Genomic DNA, 20,252 nt, shown 5'->3' with positions numbered 1-20,252 from the left:
ATCCGACGAGCGTCAGAGCCGGTGAAGTATGATTCGATCTTAGTCCTGTATTGATGCTTTGCCTGTTTGATGGTTCGTCGGAGGGCATAGCAGGATTTCTTATAAGCTTCCGGGTTAGAGTCCCGCTCCTTGAAAGTGGCAGCTCTAGCCTTTAGCTCAGTGCGGATGCAGCCTGTAACCCATGGCTTCTGGTTGGGGTATGTACGTACGGTCACTGTGGGGATGTCATCGATGCATTTATTGATGAATACAGTGACTGATGATGTGTACTCCTCAATGCCATCGGAGGAAACCTGGAACATATTCCAGTCTGTCTGTGCTAGCAAAACAGTCCTGTAGCTTAGCATCTGCTTCCTCTGACCACTTTTTTATTGACCAAGTCACTGGTGCTTCCTGATTTAACTTTTGCTTGTAATCAGGAGGATATAATTATTGTCAGATTTTCCAAATGGAGGGATAGGGAGAGCTTTGTATGTGTCTTTGTGTGTGGAGTATAGGTGGTCCAGAGTTATTTTCCTCTTGTTGCACCTTTAACATGCTGATAGAAATTTGGTAAAACAGATTTAAGTTTCCCTGCATTAAAGTCCCCGGCCACTAGGAGCGCCGCCTCTTAAGTTTCCCTGCTTATGGCGGAATACAGCTCATTCAATGCTGTCTTAGTGCCAGCCTCTGACTGTAAACAGCTACAAAGAATACAGATGAAAACTCTCTCGGTAGGTAGTGTGGTCTACAGCTTATCATGAGATACTCTACCTCAGTTGAGCAATAGCTCGAGACTTCCTTAGATATCGTGCACCAGCTGTTATTTACAAAAATACATAAACCACCGCCCCTTGTCTTACCAGACGCCGCTGTTCTATCCTGCCGGTACATTGTATAACCAGTCAGCTGTATGTTGATGTTGTCGTCGTTCAGCAACAACTCCGTGAAGAATAAGATGTTACAGTTTTCAATGTCCCGTTGGTAGTTTAATCTTCTGCGTAACTCGGCGATTTTTTATTGTCCAAAGATTGCACGTGTTCTCTGGAGTGATGAATCACGCTTCACCATCTCACAGTCCGACGGACGAATTAGGGTTTGGCGGATGCCAGGAGAACTCTACCTACCCGAATGCATAGTGCCAACTGTTAAGTTTGGTGGAGGAGGAATAATGGTCTGGGTCTGTTTTTCATTGTTCGGGCCCCTTAGTTCCAGTAAAGGGAACTATGTATGTATGTACTGTATGTATGTATGTCTGTATGTATGTACTGTATGTATATATATGTTTGTGTACTTTTTACCCCTTTTTCTCCCCAATTTCGTGATAGCCAATTGGTAGTAACAGTCTTGTCCCATCGCTGCAACTCCCCTACGGACTCGAGAGAGAGAGGGGAAGGTCGAGAGCCATGCTTCCTCCGAAACACGATCCCTGCCAAGCCGCACTGCTTCTTGACACACTGCTCACTTAACCCGGAAGCCAGCTGCACCAATGTGTCGGAGGAAACACCGTCCAGCTGGCGACCGGGGTCAGCTTGCAGGCACCCGACACGCCACAAGGAGTCGCTAGAGCGCGATGGGACAAGGAAATCCCAGCCGGCCAAACCCTCCCCTAACCCGGACAACGCTGGGCCAATTGTGCGCCCCCCTCATGGGTCTCCCGGTCACCGCCGGCTGTGACACAGCCTGAGATCCAACCCGGGCTATAGTGACGCCTCAAGCACTGCGATGTAGTGCCTTAGACTGCTGCACTACTCGGGAGGCGAAGGGAAATCTTAACGCTACAGCATACAATGACATTCCAGACGATTCTGTTCTTCCAACTTTGTGGCAACAGTTTGGGGAAGGCCCTTTCCTGTTTCAGCATGACAATGCCCCCGTGCACAAAGCGAGGTCTATACAGAAATGGTTTGTCGAGATCGGTGTGGAAGAACTTGACTGGCCTGCACAGAGCCCTGACCTCAACCCCATCAAACACCTTTGGAATGAATTGGAACCCTGACTGCAGGCCAGGCCTAATCGCCCAACATCAGTGCCCAACCTCACTAATGCTCTTGTGGCTGAATGGAAGCAAGTCCCCACAGCAATGTTCCATCTAGTGGAAAGCCTTCCCAGAAGAGTGGAGGCTGTTATAGCAGCAAAGGGGGGATCAACTCCATAATAATGCCCATGATTTTGGAATGAGATGTTGGTCGAGCAGGTGTCCACATACTTTTGGTGATGTAGTGTACATCCCTGGACAAAGCCTCTCTCCTGCTATCTAAATGTGGCTGTTCCACTGGATGTCATAAGGTGAATGCACCAATTTGTAAGTCGCTCTGGATAAGAGCGTCTGCTAAATGACTTAAATGTAAATGTAAATGTAAATCCTTCAACATGTTTTTGTGATCTACCCTCTCACGTTCTCCCTGTATGCCTGTCCCCATCTCACAATCTGTCTTCATGCATTTCTCTGTGTTCCACAGCAGGTGGAGACAGAGAGAACCAGCTCAGCACAACACAGCAGGTGGAGACAGAGAGAACCAGCTCAGCACAACACAGCAGGTGGAGACAGAGAGAACCAGCTCAGCACAACACAGCAGGTGGAGACAGAGAGAACCAGCTCAGCACTTCTTGTGTCAATGTCATAAAGAGTAGAGACTGACAGGGAACCGACAGGAACCTCACAGAGAGCAGAGTTATTGTCAGAGACTCATGCTGGGAGCCGTGTAAGGACCAGAGACTATTTAAACAGGAGAACTGAGAAAAAGCAGGGAGGCCTCACGATCAGTACTGAAGTCATCTATCAGGATGATCTCCTGGATCAGAGAGGGAGGGCTCCGCAACAGGACACTGGGAGGGAGAGAGGGAGAGGGAGATAGAGAAGACAGCATTAAACACTAAAAAGATGGTAAATTCTTCATTCTTTATTGTGTAAGGCATACAATAGTACTTTACTTTTTGATGGTGCGTAGCAGGGTGGTGTGTGTTCTTTGTGTTTTACAGCAGTGTTCTAGTGTTCTATAGCAGTGTTCTAGTGTTCTGTAGCAGTGGTCTAGTGTTTTACAGCAGTGTTCTAGTGTTCTATAGCAGTGTTCTAGTGTTCTACAGCAGTGTTCTAGTGTTCTACGGCAGTGTTCTAGTGTTCTGTAGCAGTGTTCTAGTGTTCTGTAGCAGTGTTCTAGTGTTCTGTAGCAGTGTTCTAGTGTTCTACAGCAGTGTTCTAGTGTTCTACAGCAGTGTTCTAGTGTTCTAGAGCAGTGTTCTAGTGTTCTACAGCAGTGTTCTAGTGTTCTACGGCAGTGTTCTAGTGTTCTGTAGCAGTGTTCTAGTGTTCTGTAGCAGTGGTCTAGTGTTTTACGGCAGTGTTCTAGTGTTCTATAGCAGTGTTCTAGTGTTCTGTAGCAGTGGTCTAGTGTTTTACAGCAGTGTTCTAGTGTTCTATAGCAGTGTTCTAGTGTTCTGTAGCAGTGTTCTAGTGTTCTGTAGCAGTGTTCTAGTGTTCTGTAGCAGTGGTTCCTTACCTTTTGATGGTGCGTAGCAGGGTGGAGCGAGCCTCATTGTTGAAGGTGATGATGATGCTCGTAGGAGGAAGGTTAGTGTCATAATTCAAGGAGGCACACCTACAAACAATAAGAAGCAATATTGTTTTAGTAAAGTATTCACACCTACAAACAATAAGAAAGTATTTAGTAAAGTATTCACAACTACAAACAATAAGCAACATTGTTTTAGTAAAGTATTCACATCTACTGTGCATTGTGTACTGTACATCCCACTCACTATAAAACCCAATGAGTGTTTGCTATCATAACAGCAAATGACATGTGATATCATGCCAGCCCAAGGATGACGGTTGAACATGTGATATCATGCCATTCCAAGGATGATGGTTGAACATGTGATATCATGTAGCCCATGGATGATGGTTGAACATGTGATATCATGCCAGCCCATGGATGAAGGATGAAGGTGCAGACATTGCATGATGTACTCTCTTTATGAGATGACCCGCAATGAGCCCAGTCAGTCTGTATGTAGTCACCTGTAGTGCCGTGTGTCTCTGATAGCCCGCTCTGAGCCCAGTCAGTCTGTATGTAGTCACCTGTAGTGTCGTGCGTCTCTGATGACCCGCTCTGAGCCCAGTCAGTCTGTATGTAGTCACCTGTAGTGTCGTGCGTCTCTGATGACCTGCTCTGAGCCCAGTCAGTCTGTGTGTAGTCACCTGTAGTGTCGTGTGTCTCTGATGACCCGCTCTGAGCCCAGTCAGTCTGTATGTAGTCACCTGTAGTGCCGTGTGTCTCTGATGACCCGCTCTGAGCCCAGTCAGTCTGTATGTAGTCACCTGTAGTGTCGTGTGTCTCTGATGACCCGCTCTGAGCCCAGTCAGTCTGTATGTAGTCACCTGTAGTGTCGTGTGTCTCTGATGACCCGCTCTGAGCCCAGGCGGTCTGTATGTAGTCACCTGTAGTGTCGTGTGTCTCTGATGACCCGCTCTGAGCCCAGGCGGTCTGTATGTAGTCACCTGTAGTGTCGTGTGTCTCTGATAGCCCGCTCTGAGCCCAGTCAGTCTGTATGTAGTCACCTGTAGTGTCGTGTGTCTCTGATGACCCGCTCTGAGCCCAGTCAGTCTGTATGTAGTCACCTGTAGTGTCGTGTGTCTCTGATGACCCGCTCTGAGCCCAGGCGGTCTGTGTGTAGTCACCTGTAGTACCGTGTGTCTCTGATGACCCGCTCTGAGCCCAGGCGGTCTGTGTGTAGTCACCTGTAGTACCGTGTGTCTCTGATGACCCGCTCTGAGCCCAGGCGGTCTGTATGTAGTCACCTGTAGTGTCGTGTGTCTCTGATGACCCGCTCTGAGCCGAGTCGGTCTGTATGTAGTCACCTGTAGTGCCGTGTGTCTCTGATAGCCCGCTCTGAGCCGAGTCGGTCTGTATGTAGTCACCTGTAGTGTCGTGTGTCTCTGATAGCCCGCTCTGAGCCCAGTCAGTCTGTGTGTAGTCACCTGTAGTGTCGTGTGTCTCTGATAGCCCGCTCTGAGCCCAGTCAGTCTGTGTGTAGTCACCTGTAGTGTCGTGTGTCTCTGATAGCCCGCTCTGAGCCGAGTCGGTCTGTATGTAGTCACCTGTAGTGTCGTGTGTCTCTGATGACCCGCTCTGAGCCCAGGCGGTCTGTATGTAGTCACCTGTAGTGTCGTGTGTCTCTGATGACCCACTCTGAGCCCAGGCGGTCTGTATGTAGTCACCTGTAGTGTCGTGTGTCTCTGATGACCCGCTCTGAGCCCAGTCAGTCTGTGTGTAGTCACCTGTAGTGCCGTGTGTCTCTGATAGCCCGCTCTGAGCCGAGTCGGTCTGTATGTAGTCACCTGTAGTGCCGTGTGTCTCTGATAGCCCGCTCTGAGCCGAGTCGGTCTGTATGTAGTCACCTGTAGTGCCGTGTGTCTCTGATAGCCCGCTCTGAGCCGAGTCGGTCTGTATGTAGTCACCTGTAGTGTCGTGTGTCTCTGATGACCCGCTCTGAGCCCAGTCGCTGTATGTAGTCACCTGTAGTGCCGTGTGTCTCCGATGACCCGCTCTGAGCCCAGTCAGTCTGTATGTAGTCACCTGTAGTGTCGTGTGTCTCTGATAGCCCGCTCTGAGCCGAGTCGGTCTGTATGTAGTCAGCTGTAGTGCCGTGTGTCTCTGATGACCCGCTCTGAGCCCAGGCGGTCTGTATGTAGTCACCTGTAGTGTCGTGTGTCTCTGATGACCCGCTCTGAGCCCAGTCAGTCTGTGTGTAGTCACCTGTAGTGTCCTGTGTCTCTGATGACCCGCTCTGAGCCCAGTCAGTCTGTATGTAGTCACCTGTAGTGTCGTGTGTCTCTGATGACCCGCTCTGAGCCCAGGCGGTCTGTATGTAGTCACCTGTAGTGTCCTGTGTCTCTGATGACCCGCTCTGAGCCCAGTCAGTCTGTATGTAGTCACCTGTAGTGTCCTGTGTCTCTGATGACCCGCTCTGAGCCCAGTCAGTCTGTATGTAGTCACCTGTAGTGTCGTGTGTCTCTGATGACCCACTCTGAGCCCAGTCAGTCTGTATGTAGTCACCTGTAGTGTCGTGTGTCTCTGATGACCCGCTCTGAGCCCAGTCAGTCTGTATGTAGTCACCTGTAGTGTCGTGTGTCTCTGATAGCCCGCTTTGAGCCGAGTCGGTCTGTATGTAGTCACCTGTAGTGTCGTGTGTCTCTGATAGCCCGCTCTGAGCCCAGTCAGTCTGTGTGTAGTCACCTGTAGTGTCGTGTGTCTCTGATAGCCCGCTCTGAGCCGAGTCGGTCTGTATGTAGTCACCTGTAGTGTCGTGTGTCTCTGATGACCCGCTCTGAGCCGAGTCGGTCTGTATGTAGTCACCTGTAGTGCCGTGTGTCTCTGATAGCCCGCTCTGAGCCGAGTCGGTCTGTATGTAGTCACCTGTAGTGCCGTGTGTCTCTGATAGCCCGCTCTGAGCCGAGTCGGTCTGTATGTAGTCACCTGTAGTGTCGTGTGTCTCTGATGACCCGCTCTGAGCCCAGTCAGTCTGTATGTAGTCACCTGTAGTGTCGTGTGTCTCTGATAGCCCGCTCTGAGCCGAGTCGGTCTGTATGTAGTCACCTGTAGTGCCGTGTGTCTCTGATAGCCCGCTCTGAGCCGAGTCGGTCTGTATGTAGTCACCTGTAGTGTCGTGTGTCTCTGATAGCCCGCTCTGAGCCCAGTCAGTCTGTGTGTAGTCACCTGTAGTGTCGTGTGTCTCTGATAGCCCGCTCTGAGCCGAGTCGGTCTGTATGTAGTCACCTGTAGTGTCGTGTGTCTCTGATGACCCGCTCTGAGCCCAGGCGGTCTGTATGTAGTCACCTGTAGTGTCGTGTGTCTCTGATGACCCGCTCTGAGCCCAGGCGGTCTGTATGTAGTCACCTGTAGTGTCGTGTGTCTCTGATGACCCGCTCTGAGCCCAGTCAGTCTTTGTGTAGTCACCTGTAGTGCCGTGTGTCTCTGATAGCCCGCTCTGAGCCGAGTCGGTCTGTATGTAGTCACCTGTAGTGCCGTATGTCTCTGATAGCCCGCTCTGAGCCGAGTCGGTCTGTATTTAGTCACCTGTAGTGCCGTGTGTCTCTGATGACCCGCTCTGAGCCGAGTCGGTCGCTCTCGGCCAGGTTGAAGGCGTGGTCTCTGTAGGGATCGTCTCCCGCCTTCAGCTGTTTCTCCAACAGGTACGCCTTCTCATCGAAACTACCTATGAGCTGACCCTGCTGCTGCTGCTCCGCCCACGGAGACTGGGTCATCTGCAGGGGGGGGGGGGGGGGGGCAGAACAAAACACAGAGGTCAGGAGTCAGAGGTCAGAATTCAGGAAGTAGAGGTAAAGAGGAAAGATGGGTTACCAGTTAGAAGATGGATGTCAACACTCTGATGTCATCTGTGTCTCTCACACAGTTGATGGTGACTCTATCAACCTCATTTGAAAAGCTTAGATACTGTACCACCTGATCCATAATCTGAGACACCCAGTTAGTGACCTTTATAATATCTGTGATGTTATCTGGTCTGAGACACCCAGGTAGTGATCTCTAGAATATCTGTGATGTTATCTGGTCTGAGACACCCAGTTAGTGACCTTTATAATATCTGTGATGTTATCTGGTCTGAGACACCCAGTTAGTGACCTTTATAATATCTGTGATGTTATCTGGTCTGAGACACCCAGTTAGTGACCTTTATAATATCTGTGATGTTATCTGGTCTGAGACACCCAGGTAGTGATCTCTAGAATATCTGTGATGTTATCTGGTCTGAGACACCCAGTTAGTGACCTTTATAATATCTGTGATGTTATCTGGTCTGAGACACCCAGTTAGTGACCTTTATAATATCTGTGATGTTATCTGGTCTGAGACACCCAGTTAGTGACCTTTATAATATCTGTGATGTTATCTGGTCTGAGACACCCAGTTAGTGACCTTTATAATATCTGTGATGTTATCTGGTCTGAGACACCCAGTTAGTGACCTTTATAATATCTGTGATGTTATCTGGTCTGAGACACCCAGTTAGTGACCTTTATAATATCTGTGATGTTATCTGGTCTGAGACACCCAGTTAGTGACCTTTATAATATCTGTGATGTTATCTGGTCTGAGACACCCAGTTAGTGACCTTTATAATATCTGTGATGTTATCTGGTCTGAGACACCCAGTTAGTGACCTTTATAATATCTGTGATGTTATCTGGTCTGAGACACCCAGTTAGTGACCTTTATAATATCTGTGATGTTATCTGGTCTGAGACACCCAGTTAGTGACCTTTATAATATCTGTGATGTTATCTGGTCTGAGACACCCAGTTAGTGACCTTTATAATATCTGTGATGTTATCTGGTCTGAGACACCCAGGTAGTGATCTCTAGAATGACCGTGATGTTATCTGGTCTGAGACACCCAGGTAGTGATCTCTAGAATGACCGTGATGTTATCTGGTCTGAGACACCCAGGTAGTGATCTCTAGAATGACCGTGATGTTATCTGGTCTGAGACACCCAGGTAGTGATCTCTAGAATGACTGTAATGTTATCTGGAACATTTTAACCATAGGAGTGAGAGGAGAGACAGAGGAGGAGTGAGAGGGGAGACAGAGGCGGTGTGAGAGGGGAGACAGAGGAGGTGTGAGAGGGGAGACAGAGGAGGTGTAGGAGTGAGAGGGGAGACAGAGGAGGTGTAGGAGTGAGAGGGGAGACAGAGGAGGTGTAGGAGTGAGAGGGGAGACAGAGGAGGTGTAGGAGCGAGAGGGGAGACAGAGGAGGTGTGAGAGGGGAGACAGAGGCGGTGTGAGAGGGGAGACAGAGGAGGTGTGAGAGGGGAGACAGAGGAGGTGTAGGAGTGAGAGGGGAGACAGAGGAGGCATAGGAGTGAGAGGGGAGAGAGAGGAGGCGTAGGAGTGAGAGGGGAGACAGATGAGGCGTAGGAGCGAGATGGGAGACAGAGGTGTAGGAGCGAGAGGGGAGACAGAGGTGTAGGAGCGAGAGGGGAGACAGGAGGTGTAGGAGTGAGAGGGGAGACAGAGGAGGTGTAGGAGTGAGATGGGAGACAGATGAGGCGTAGGAGCGAGATGGGAGACAGAGGTGTAGGAGCGAGAGGGGAGACAGAGGTGTAGGAGCGAGAGGGGAGACAGGAGGTGTAGGAGTGAGATGGGAGACAGATGAGGCGTAGGAGCGAGATGGGAGACAGAGGTGTAGGAGCGAGAGGGGAGACAGAGGTGTAGGAGCGAGAGGGGAGACAGGAGGTGTAGGAGTGAGAGGGGAGACAGAGGAGGTGTAGGAGTGAGAGGGGAGACAGAGGAGGTGTAGGAGTGAGAGGGGAGACAGAGGAGGTGTAGGAGTGAGAGGGGAGACAGAGGAGGTGTAGGAGTGAGAGGGGAGACAGGAGGTGTAGGAGTGAGATGGGAGACAGATGAGGCGTAGGAGCGAGATGGGAGACAGAGGTGTAGGAGTGAGAGGGGAGACAGAGGAGGTGTAGGAGTGAGAGGGGAGACAGAGGAGGTGTAGGAGTGAGAGGGGAGACAGAGGAGGTGTAGGAGTGAGAGGGGAGACAGAGGAGGTGTAGGAGCGAGAGGGGAGACAGAGGAGGTGTAGGAGGGAGAGGGGAGGCAGAGGAGGTGTAGGAGGGAGAGGGGAGACAGAGGAGGTGTAGGAGTGAGAGGGGAGACAGAGGAGGTGTAGGAGTGAGAGGGGAGACAGAGGAGGTGTAGGAGTGAGAGGGGAGACAGAGGAGGTGTAGGAGTGAGAGGGGAGACAGAGGAGGTGTAGGAGTGAGAGGGGAGACAGAGGAGGTGTAGGAGTGAGAGGGGAGACAGAGGAGGTGTGAGAGGGGAGACAGAAGAGGAGTGAGAGGGGAAAGGAAAATACATTGAAGAGGAGACGAATGTGATGAATGATCCTCAGTGTTATTAACTTCACTAGGGTAGGGGGCAGCATTGGGAATTTTGGATGAAAAGCGTGCCCAAATTAAACTGCCTGCTACTCAGCCATAAAAGCTAGAATATGCATATAATTAGTAGATTTGGATAGAAAACACTGAGTTTCTAAAACTGTTTGAATGATGTCTGTGAGTAAAACATAACTCATATGGCAGGCAAAAACCTGAGAAAAAATCCAACCAGGAAGTGGGAAATCTGAGGTTTGTAGGTTTGCCTATCCAATATACAGTGTCTATGGGGTCATATTGCACTTCCTAAGGCTTCCACTAGATGTCAACAGTCTTTAGAACCTTCTTGGGGTCCAAACACATTGAGACACTTACATGACACATAAAACACTACATCATATAACATTATTACACCACTACCTCTCTACAATACAAAATGAGTATGTGTGAGTCTTTACCTGTGTGTGTCTCTCTTCACAGTCATAGTCATGGCTCTATGTAGTACTGTGCGCCTCTCATAGTCTGTTCTGGACTTGGGGACTGTGAAGAGACCTCTGGTGGCATGTCTTGTGGGATATGCATGGGGTGTCTGAGCTGTGTGTTAGTAGTTTAAAAACAGACACCTCAGAGCATTCAGCTTGTCAACACCTCTTACAAAAACAAGTAGTGATGAAGTCAATATCTCCTCCACTTTGAGCCAGGAGAGATTGACATGCATATTATTAATATTAGCTCTCTGTGTACATCCAAGGGCCAGCTGTGCTGCCCTGTTCTGAGCCAATTTTAATTTTCCTAAGTCCCTTTTTGTGGCACCTGACCACATGACTGAACAGTTGTCAGGCTGGTATGAATTATTTGTGAGACAGGTGCAGGAATGTGTAGTAGTTGTTTTTATTGTACCCAAATGACGGCGTGCCGTGTAAAGGCACGGGGACAAAGACCAAACAAACAAAAACACAGGGTTGAAACCGAAACCAAAATAATTGAGGAGTACCTCGAATAAATAACGCACGCGCACAATGTTTAAGACCCGTAATCATCTGCGCAATCCACACAGCACAGGTACTCACACGCACCAACGGACATTGTAACAACAATCGACAGCACCAGTGGCGAAAACAAAGGGCACGTTTATACAAGTACTAATCAGTGGGAACAGGGGACAGGTGTACGTAATGAAGGTTCCGGAGGGATCCGTGACAACAGAAGTCCAGGTGAGACAAAACTCTGTGTGTGTGTGTGTGTGTGTGTGTGTGTGTGTGTGTGTGTGTGTGGTGTGTGGTGTGTGGTGTGTGGTGTGTGTGTGTGTGTGTGTGTGTGTGTGTGTGGTTAGAGTCCAGTGAGTGTACATCGAACCTGTGGAAGAGAGTCAGTGCAGAAAATAAGAATAAATATGAATAAAATAAGGCGGTCAATGTAAATAGTCCAGGTAGCCATTTGATTAACTGTTCAGCAGTCTGATGGCTTGGGGGGGTAGAAACTGTTCAGCAGTCTTACGGCTTGGGGGGGTAGAAACTGTTCAGCAGTCTTACGGCTTGGGGGGGGGGTAGAAACTGCTTCTTCGGGACCGGTGTCCCTTCCACGGGACGGTTGAGCTAACGTAGGCTAATGCGATTAGCATGAGGTTGTAAGTAACAAGAACATTTCCCAGGACATAGACATATCTGATATTGGCAGAAAGCTTAAATTCTTGTTAATCTAACTGCACTGTCCAATTTACAGTAGCTATTACAGTGAAATAATACCATGCTATTGTTTGAGGATAATAAACAAATTAGGCACACTGCTGCCATCTAGTGGCCAACATCTAAATTGCACCTGGGCTGAAATAATACATTGTGGCCTTTCTCTTGCATTTCAAAGATGGTGGTACCGCACACTGCACTTGATAGTATCACTGATCTTTAATGAACTTTACATATCGGCCTCACGGCCTTCGTCAGAGCTTTACGTATCGGCCTCGCGGCCTTCGTCAGAGCTTTACGTATCGGCCTCGCGGCCTTCGTCAGAGCTTTATGTATCGGCCTCACGGCCTTCGTCAGAGCTTTACATATCGGCCTCACGGTCTTCGTCAGAGCTTTACGTATCGGCCTCACGGCCTTCGTCAGAGCTTTACGTATCGGCCTCACGGCCTTCGTCAGAGCTTTACGTATCGGCCTCGCGGCCTTCGTCAGAGCTTTACGTATCGGCCTCGCGGCCTTCGTCAGAGCTTTACGTATCGGCCTCGCGGCCTTCGTCAGAGCTTTACATATCGGCCTCGCGGCCTTCGTCAGAGCTTTACATATCGGCCTCGCGGCCTTCGTCAGAGCTTTACGTATCGGCCTCACGGCCTTCGTCAGAGCTTTACATATCGGCCTCGCGGCCTTCGTCAGAGCTTTATGTATCGGCCTCACGGCCTTCGTCAGAGCTTTACATATCGGCCTCGCGGCCTTCGTCAGAGCTTTACGTATAGGCCTCGCGGCCTTCGTCAGAGCTTTACGTATCGGCCTCGCGGCCTTCGTCAGAGCTTTACATATCGGCCTCACGGCCTTCGTCAGAGCTTTACGTATCGGCCTCACGGTCTTCGTCAGAGCTTTACGTATCGGCCTCACGGCCTTCGTCAGAGCTTTACGTATCGGCCTCACGGCCTTCGTCAGAGCTTTACGTATCGGCCTCACGGTCTTCGTCAGAGCTTTACGTATCGGCCTCACGGTCTTCGTCAGAGCTTTATGTATCGGCCTCACGGTCTTCGTCAGAGCTTTATGTATCGGCTTCACGGTCTTCGTCAGAGCTTTACGTGTCGGCCTCATGGCCTTCGTCAGAGATTTACGTATCGACCTCACGGTCTTCGTCAGAGCTTTTGTGAGTTTTTTTAAATTAGCACCCTTATGTAGACCTAGCCCCACCCACATCCGTTCCATGCATCGAAAGTGGTTGGAGGCGAAGGAAAAACAAATAAGTGCTACCAAATATAACAATATGCATTTCAGAATTATTTGAAATAAGTGTGTAAAGACGTATTAAACACGTCTGCAAAACCACAATGAGGACATCGACCTACCGAACAAGTTTTCATAAATCATTGGGTACAGTGTAAGAAAAACAGGGGCGTAATAAAGAAATAGGGTGTAATTCATGTTCAAATTTACAACATAACATACATAGGCATTTCATCATTAAGACCTTTAGGAAATAATGTTTGGAGGGTGAAAATCCCCAAAACATTCTCTTTTACTCAGAGTGTTATTAATATCACCTCCCTTGTCTGATATCTTAACTTTCTCTATGCCACAAAATCTAAAAAGGTAGAAATGTCAAAATCAAATCAAATCAAATTTTATTAGTCACATACACATGGTTAGCAGATGTTAATGCGAGTGTAGCGAAATGCTTGTGCTTCTAGTTCCGACAATGCAGTAATAACCAACAGTAATCTAACCTAACAATTCCACAACTACTACCTTACACACACACACAAGTGTAAAGGGATAAAGAATATGTACATAAAGATATATGAATGAGTGGTGGTACAGAACGGCATGGCAGATGCAGTAGATGGTATAGAGTACGGTATATACATATGAGATGAGTACTGTAGGGTATGTAAACATAAAGTGGCATAGTTTAAAGTGGCTAGTGGTACATGTATTACATAAAGATGGCAAGATGCAGTAGATGATATAGAGTACAGTATATATACATATGAGATGGGTAATGTAGGGTATGTAAACATTGTATTAAGTGGCATTGCTTAAAGTGGCTAGTGGTACATTTTTACATAATTTCCATCAATTCCCATTTTTAAAGTGGCTGGAGTTGGGTCAGTATGTTGGCAGCGGCCGCTAAATGTTAGTGGTGGCTGTTTAACAGTCTGATGGCCTTGAGATAGAAGCTGTTTTTCAGTCTCTCGGTCCCTGCTTTGATGCACCTGTACTGACCTCGCCTTCTGGATGATAGCGGGGTGAACAGGCAGTGGCTTGGGTGGTTGTTGTCCTTGATGATCTTTATGGCCTTCCTGTGACATCGGGTGGTGTAGGTGTCCTGGAGGGCAGGTAGTTTGCCCCTGGTGATGCGTTCTGCAGACCTCACTACCCTCTGGAGAGCCTTACGGTTGTGGGCGGAGCAGTTGCCGTACCAGGCGGTGATACAGCCCGACAGGATGCTCTCGATTGTGCATCTGTAGAAGTTTGTGAGTGCTTTTGGTGACAAGCCGAATTTCTTCAGCCTCCTGAGGTTGAAGAGGCGCTGCTGCGCCTTCTTCACAACGCTGTCTGTGTGGGTGGACCAATTCAGTTTGTCCGTGATGTGTACACCGAGGAACTTAAAACTTTCCACCTTCTCCACTACTGACCCGTCGATGTGGATAGGGGGGTGCTCCCTCTGCTGTTTCCTGAAGTCCACAATCATCTCCTTTGTTTTGTTGACGTTGAGTGTGAGGTTATTTTCCTGACACCACACTCCGAGGGCCCTCACCTCCTCCCTGTAGGCCGTCTCGTCGTTGTTGGTAATCAAGCCTACCACTGTAGTGTCATCCGCAAACTTGATGATTGAGTTGGAGGCGTGCATGGCCACGCAGTCGTGGGTGAACAGGGAGTACAGGAGAGGGCTCAGAACGCACCCTTGTGGGGCCCCAGTGTTGAGGATCAGCGGGGTGGAGATGTTGTTACCTACCCTCACCACCTGGGGGCGGCCCGTCAGGAAGTCCAGGACCCAGTTGCACAGGGCGGGGTCGAGACCCAGGGTCTCGAGCTTGATGACGAGTTTGGAGGGTACTATGGTGTTAAATGCTGAGCTGTAATCGATGAACAGCATTCTCACATGGGTATTCCTCTTGTCCAGATGGGTTAGGGCAGTGTGCAGTGTGGTTGCGATTGCGTCGTCTGTGGACCTATTGGGTCGGTAAGCAAATTGGAGTGGGTCTAGGGTGTCAGGTAGGGTGGAGGTGATATGATCCTTGACTAGTCTCTCAAAGCACTTCATGATGACGGATGTGAGTTCTACGGGGCGGTAGTCGTTTAGCTCAGTTACCTTTGCTTTCTTGGGAACAGGAACAATGGTGGCCCTCTTGAAGCATGTGGGAACAGCAGACTGGGATAAGGATTGATTGAATATGTCCGTAAACACACCAGCCAGCTGGTCTGCGCATGCTCTGAGGACGCGGCTGGGAATGCCGTCTGGGCCTGCAGCCTTGCGAGGGTTAACACGTTTAAATGTTTTACTCACCTCGGCTGCAGTGAAGGAGAGCCCGCAGGTTTTGGTAGGGGGCCGTGTCAGTGGCACTGTATTGTCCTCAAAGCGGGCAAAAAAGTTGTTTAGCCTGTCTGGGAGCAAGACATCCTGGTCCGCGACGGGGCTGGTTTTCTTTTTGTAATCCGTGATTGACTGTAGACCCTGCCACATACCTCTTGTGTCTGAGCTGTTGAATTGCGACTCGATTTTGTCTCTGTACTGAGACTTAGCCTGTTTGATTGCCTTGCGGAGAGAATAGCTACACTGTTTGTATTCGGTCATGCTTCCGGTCACCTTGCCCTGGTTAAAAGCAGTGGTTCGCGCTTTCAGTTTCACGCGAATGCTGCCGTCAATCCACGGTTTCTGGTTTGGGAATGTTTTTATCGTTGCTGTGGGTACGACATCGTCAATGCACTTCCTAATGAACTCGCTCACCGAATCAGCATATTCGTCAATATTGTTGTTGGACGCGATGCGGAACATATTCCAATCCGCGTGATCGAAGCAGTCTTGAAGCGTGGATTCAGATTGGTCGGACCAGCGTTGAACAGACCTGAGCGCGGGAGCTTGTTGTTTGAGTTTCTGTTTGTAGGCTGGAATCAACAAAATGGAGTCGTGGTCAGCTTTTCCGAAAGGGGGGCGGGGGAGGGCCTTATAAGCGTCGCGGAAATTAGTATAACAATGGTCTAGGGTTTTTCCAGCCCTGGTAGCACAATCGATATGCTGATAGAATTTAGGGAGTTTTGTTTTTAGATTAGCCTTGTTAAAATCCCCAGCTACGATGAATGCAGCCTCAGGGTGTGTGGTTTCCAGTTTACAAAGAGTCAGATAAAGTTCGTTCAGGGCCATCGATGTGTCTGCTTGGGGGGGAATATATACGGCTGTGATTATGATTGAAGAGAATTCCCTTGGTAGATAATGCGGTCGACATTTGATTGTGAGGAGTTCTAGATCAGGTGAACAGAATGACTTGAGTTCCTGTGTGTTGTTATGATGATCACACCACTTCTCGTTAATCATAAGGCATACCCCCCCGCCCCTCTTCTTACCGGAAAGATGTTTGTTTCTGTCGGCGCGATGCATGAAGAAACCAGCTGGCTGCACCGACTCCGTTAGCGTCCCTTGAGTTAGCCATGTTTCCGTGAAGCAGAGCACGTTGCAATCCCTGATGTCTCTCTGGAATGCTACCCGTGCTCGGATTTCATCAACCTTATTGTCAAGAGACTGGACATTGGCGAGTAGTATGCTAGGGAGTGGAGCGCGATGTGCCCGTCTCCGAAGCCTGACCACGAGACCGCCTCGTTTTCCCCTTTTTCGGCGTCGCACAGGGTCGCCGGCTGGGATCAGATCCATTGTATTGGGTGGAAGGCAAAACACTGGATCCGTTTCGGGAAAGTCATATTCCTGGTAGGAACGATGATGAGTTGACGTTAATCGTATATTCAGTAGTTCCTCCCGACTGTATGTAATGAAACCTAAGATTACCTGGGGTACCGATGTAAGGTCATTGTCATGTTTTAGGTCATTGAAATGTACTGCGACTGAATAATCCCTGTCATTTCTCCTGATTGAACTTTAATGTTCTCCGATTCTCTGTTTGAGAGCGCGAGAGGTTTTACCGACATAACACAGCCCACATGGACATTTAATAATGTAGATAACATGGGTGGTGGAACACCTAATAATGTCATTTATTAGGAACCGTTTTCCTGTATGTGGGTGGCAGAAATATTCACACTTCATATTGTGCGCATCCTCTGCATCTATAGCTACCATTTGGTAGAGGGCGTAAAAGAGCCTGGCTGATTTTCTTTTGTGGCTGGCAGTTGGCACGAACCAATTTATCAGGCAAAGCTGGGTCCGATGATAAAAGATGCCAGTGTTTCTTGACAGCGTCTCCCACTTTTCGCGAGTTCAAAGTCTATGTGGTTGTGAACATTTACAGAGTGTTCTGTAGCTTTCTGTGTCTTTGTTGTAGCAGTTCATCTCGTGTTTTTCCCCAATGCCAAATTAAGAGCTTCACCTACACATTGTGGCGAATAATCTTAGAAACCTATTGCGCATCTCTGCTGCTTTTTCTAGATAATCCTCTGTGGAGAGTGGCATATACGACGCAGTCTGAAAAACTGGCTTCTAGGAAGTCCTCTTTTTAATGGCTCAGGGTGGAAGCTGTCCCCCTGTAATAGAGTATTTCTGTCCGTTTCTTTTCTGTACAGAGTTGTAGAACAGGGTTCCATTTGATTTCGCAATCCGCATATCGAGGTATTGAACACGTTGAGTGTCACATTCAATAGTGAATTTGAGATTGGGGTCAATGTCGTTGAGTAGTGCCATAAAATCGGACAGCTCTTTTTCCAATGTTAAACTGTTAAACACTTTATTGGGGAGATCTTGTTTATGAAGTCTATAGAGTCTTTTACATAAGATGGCAATGCTTGCACATGAGATTTAATAAAAGAGTCTACAAAGTTCAACAACGGCTCTAGCATTGAGCCTATTCCTGCAACCACTGGTCTGCCTGGATAGTTGCCTTGTTGTGTTTTAGGTTTGTGTAATTTCGGTAAAATGTACATGTGTAACAGTATAACTTTAGTCCGTCCCCTCGCCCCGACCTCGGGCGCGAACCAGGGACCCTCTGCACACATCAACAACAGTCACCCACGAAGCATCGTTACCCATCGCTCCACAAAAGCCGCGGCCTGTGCAGAGCAAGGGGAACCACTACTTCAAGGTCTCAAAGCGAGTGACGTAACCGATTGAAACGCTTTTAGCGTGCAGCACCGCTAACTAGCTAGCCATTTCACATCCGTTACACAGGCATGGATGTATCTCACATTTGCAGCAAAGATATTCATATTCAGGTTTTGAGAGGTGCTTTAATAGGATATCTCCCTTTGCTCCAGATTAGAGCATATTTCCCTTTGGAACACCTGTGTGGGATCAACACTCAGTTTTCTATAGAAACGTTCATTACTGAGTTGTCTCTGAATCTCTTCTTCGTATTTTCCATAGTCTAAAACAACCACAGCACCCCCCTTGTCTGCAGGTTTTATAACCAAAGATGAATCTTTCATTAGTTCATTGAGTGCCAGTTCTTCTGTTCTAGTGAGGTTCATCTGAATATGGTTTGTTTGTCTCCTATATACTGACATGGCTTCTTGTTCCACTAACCTACAATAGGTATTAATCGAGGAGTTGTTAACCATAGGACAGAATTTGCTTTTGGGCTTAAAATGGGTACCAGATCTTTGATGTGTTTCTAGGCCCGAAACAATGTTTTGAGAAAACACATGCTTGAATTTAATCTTACGAAAGAATTTAAACAGATCTACTTTCGTATCGAATGGTTTATTTGAACATGTAGGTACAAAAGAGAGCCCCTTAGATAAGACTGAGACTTGAGCATCAGTAAGGTATTTTTTTGGAGAGGTTAATTACCACGTCCCTGCTGTAGCTACGTGTCCACGGCCTGTGTTCCTGGTCTCCTCTTTGACCGCTTGCCTCTCCTACATCGTTTATTTTCTTTCGTGGAGCCTTGTGTTCCTTTCGGGCTAAAAAAGCAGTCTCTGTGTGTTTGCGATGGTAGCTGGAGTTGCTGTCTGTAGGGAATTCACTCTCAGTGGATGCCTCTGTGTCTAAGTTTCCATGTCCTCCCGCTGCTGCATATTGGCGTCCCCCGGTCAGTGGTGCGTCCCTACGTCGGCCTTCCCATGCTCCTGTCCTTGGGCCTTCCCATACTCCTGTCCTTGGGCCTTCCCATGCGTACACCTGGTTGAGCTGGTAGTCCTCGGTGTCTCGCTGATATTTCTTGATATTTGTTGCTCGTAGAAAGTCTCTACATTTCCCAATGGACTGGTTGATCATGTCGTCTATGGCTGTGAAGTTTGGGCCTAGAATCTCCTTCATTATAACCTCTTTATAACCTCATGTTCGCTGATCTTAACTTCAACTTCTTTTACTTCCTTCGACACATCTTCAACAATTAATAGGATTAAATCTAAAAATAACATTTGTTGAGGATTTCACCCCATTTCTGAACGAAAGTTGTTGTTTTTCCCTATTGTAGGCTCCTGTATTCTCAGTCCTCTTGGAATGCGCTTGTTGCGCCAATACTCGCTACGAGTGGATGATGGTACAAAAAGAATACAAAAGAACGGTTGTTTTTTTCTTTGTATTGTCTTTTACCAGATCTATTGTGTTATATTCGCCTACATTCCTTTCACATTTCCACATACTTCAAAGTGTTTCCTTTCAAATGGTACCAAGAATATGCATATCCTTGCTTCAGGTCTTGAGCTACAGGCAGTTAGATTTGGGTATGTCATTTTAGGAGAAAATTGAAAAAAAGTGGCGGATCCTTAAGAGGTTTTAAGGATCCTTTTGGTCTCAGACTTGGCACTCCGGTATCGCTTGCCGTGCAGTAGCAGAGAGAACAGTCTATGACTTGGGTGGCTGGAGTCTTTGACAATTTTTAGGGCCTTTCTCTGACACCGCCTAATATATAGGTCCTGGATGGCAGGAACCTTGGCCCCAGTTATGTACTGGGCCGTACACACTACCCTCTGTAGCGCCTTGCAGTCGGACGCTAAGTGGTGATGCAACCAGTCAGGATGCTCTCGATAGTGCAGCTGTTGAACTTTGAGAATCGGAGGTCCCATGCCAAATCTTTTCAGCCTCATGAGGGGGAATAGACGTTGTCGTGCCCTCTTCATGACTGTCTTGGTGTGTTTGGACCTAGCTAGGTCCTTAATGCCAAGGAACTTGAAGCTCTCGACCTCCTCCACTACTTCGCCTTCCTCTGACACCCCTTAAGGGCACCCGTGTTAAGGGTCAGCGTTGCGGATGTGGATGTGTTGTTACCTACCCTCACCACTTGGGGGCTGCCCGTCAGCAAGTCCAGGATCCAGTTGCAGACGGAGATGTTCAGCCCCCAGGGTCCTGAGATTGGTGATTAGCTTGGAAGGGACTACGGTGGTCTGCTTAAAAGATGTAGGTATTACAGACAGGGTTAGGGAGAGGTTGAAAATGTCAGTGAAGACACTTGCCAGCTGGTCAGCGCTTGCTCTAAGTATGCATCCTAGTAATCCGTCTGGCCTTGTGAATGTTAACCTGTTTAAAAGGTCTTACTCACATTGGCTATGGAGAGCGTGATCACACAGTCATCC

The 20,252-nt window shown here is 48.3% G+C and overlaps 1 protein-coding gene across 1 annotated transcript in view; it reads right to left on the bottom strand.

The window, feature by feature from the left end:
* The window catches only part of LOC139563519 (polypeptide N-acetylgalactosaminyltransferase 16-like), an 84,532-nt gene that overhangs the window by 43,747 nt on the left and 20,533 nt on the right, over positions 1 to 20,252 (bottom strand). Inside the window, exons 2-4 of the mRNA XM_071382236.1 lie at positions 7,059 to 7,246; positions 3,480 to 3,578; positions 2,741 to 2,808 (exon numbers count right to left, since the gene is read on the bottom strand). Of these exons, the coding sequence (XP_071238337.1) occupies positions 2,741 to 2,808; positions 3,480 to 3,578; positions 7,059 to 7,246 (355 nt within the window). The remainder of the gene's footprint in view (positions 1 to 2,740; positions 2,809 to 3,479; positions 3,579 to 7,058; positions 7,247 to 20,252) is intronic.

The sequence above is a fragment of the Salvelinus alpinus genome, chromosome 34 (genome assembly GCF_045679555.1).
Source record: "Salvelinus alpinus chromosome 34, SLU_Salpinus.1, whole genome shotgun sequence".
Classification (NCBI taxonomy): domain Eukaryota; kingdom Metazoa; phylum Chordata; class Actinopteri; order Salmoniformes; family Salmonidae; genus Salvelinus; species Salvelinus alpinus.
Note: the sequence above shows the minus strand (reverse complement) of the source record. Positions and strands in the feature narration are given on the sequence as shown.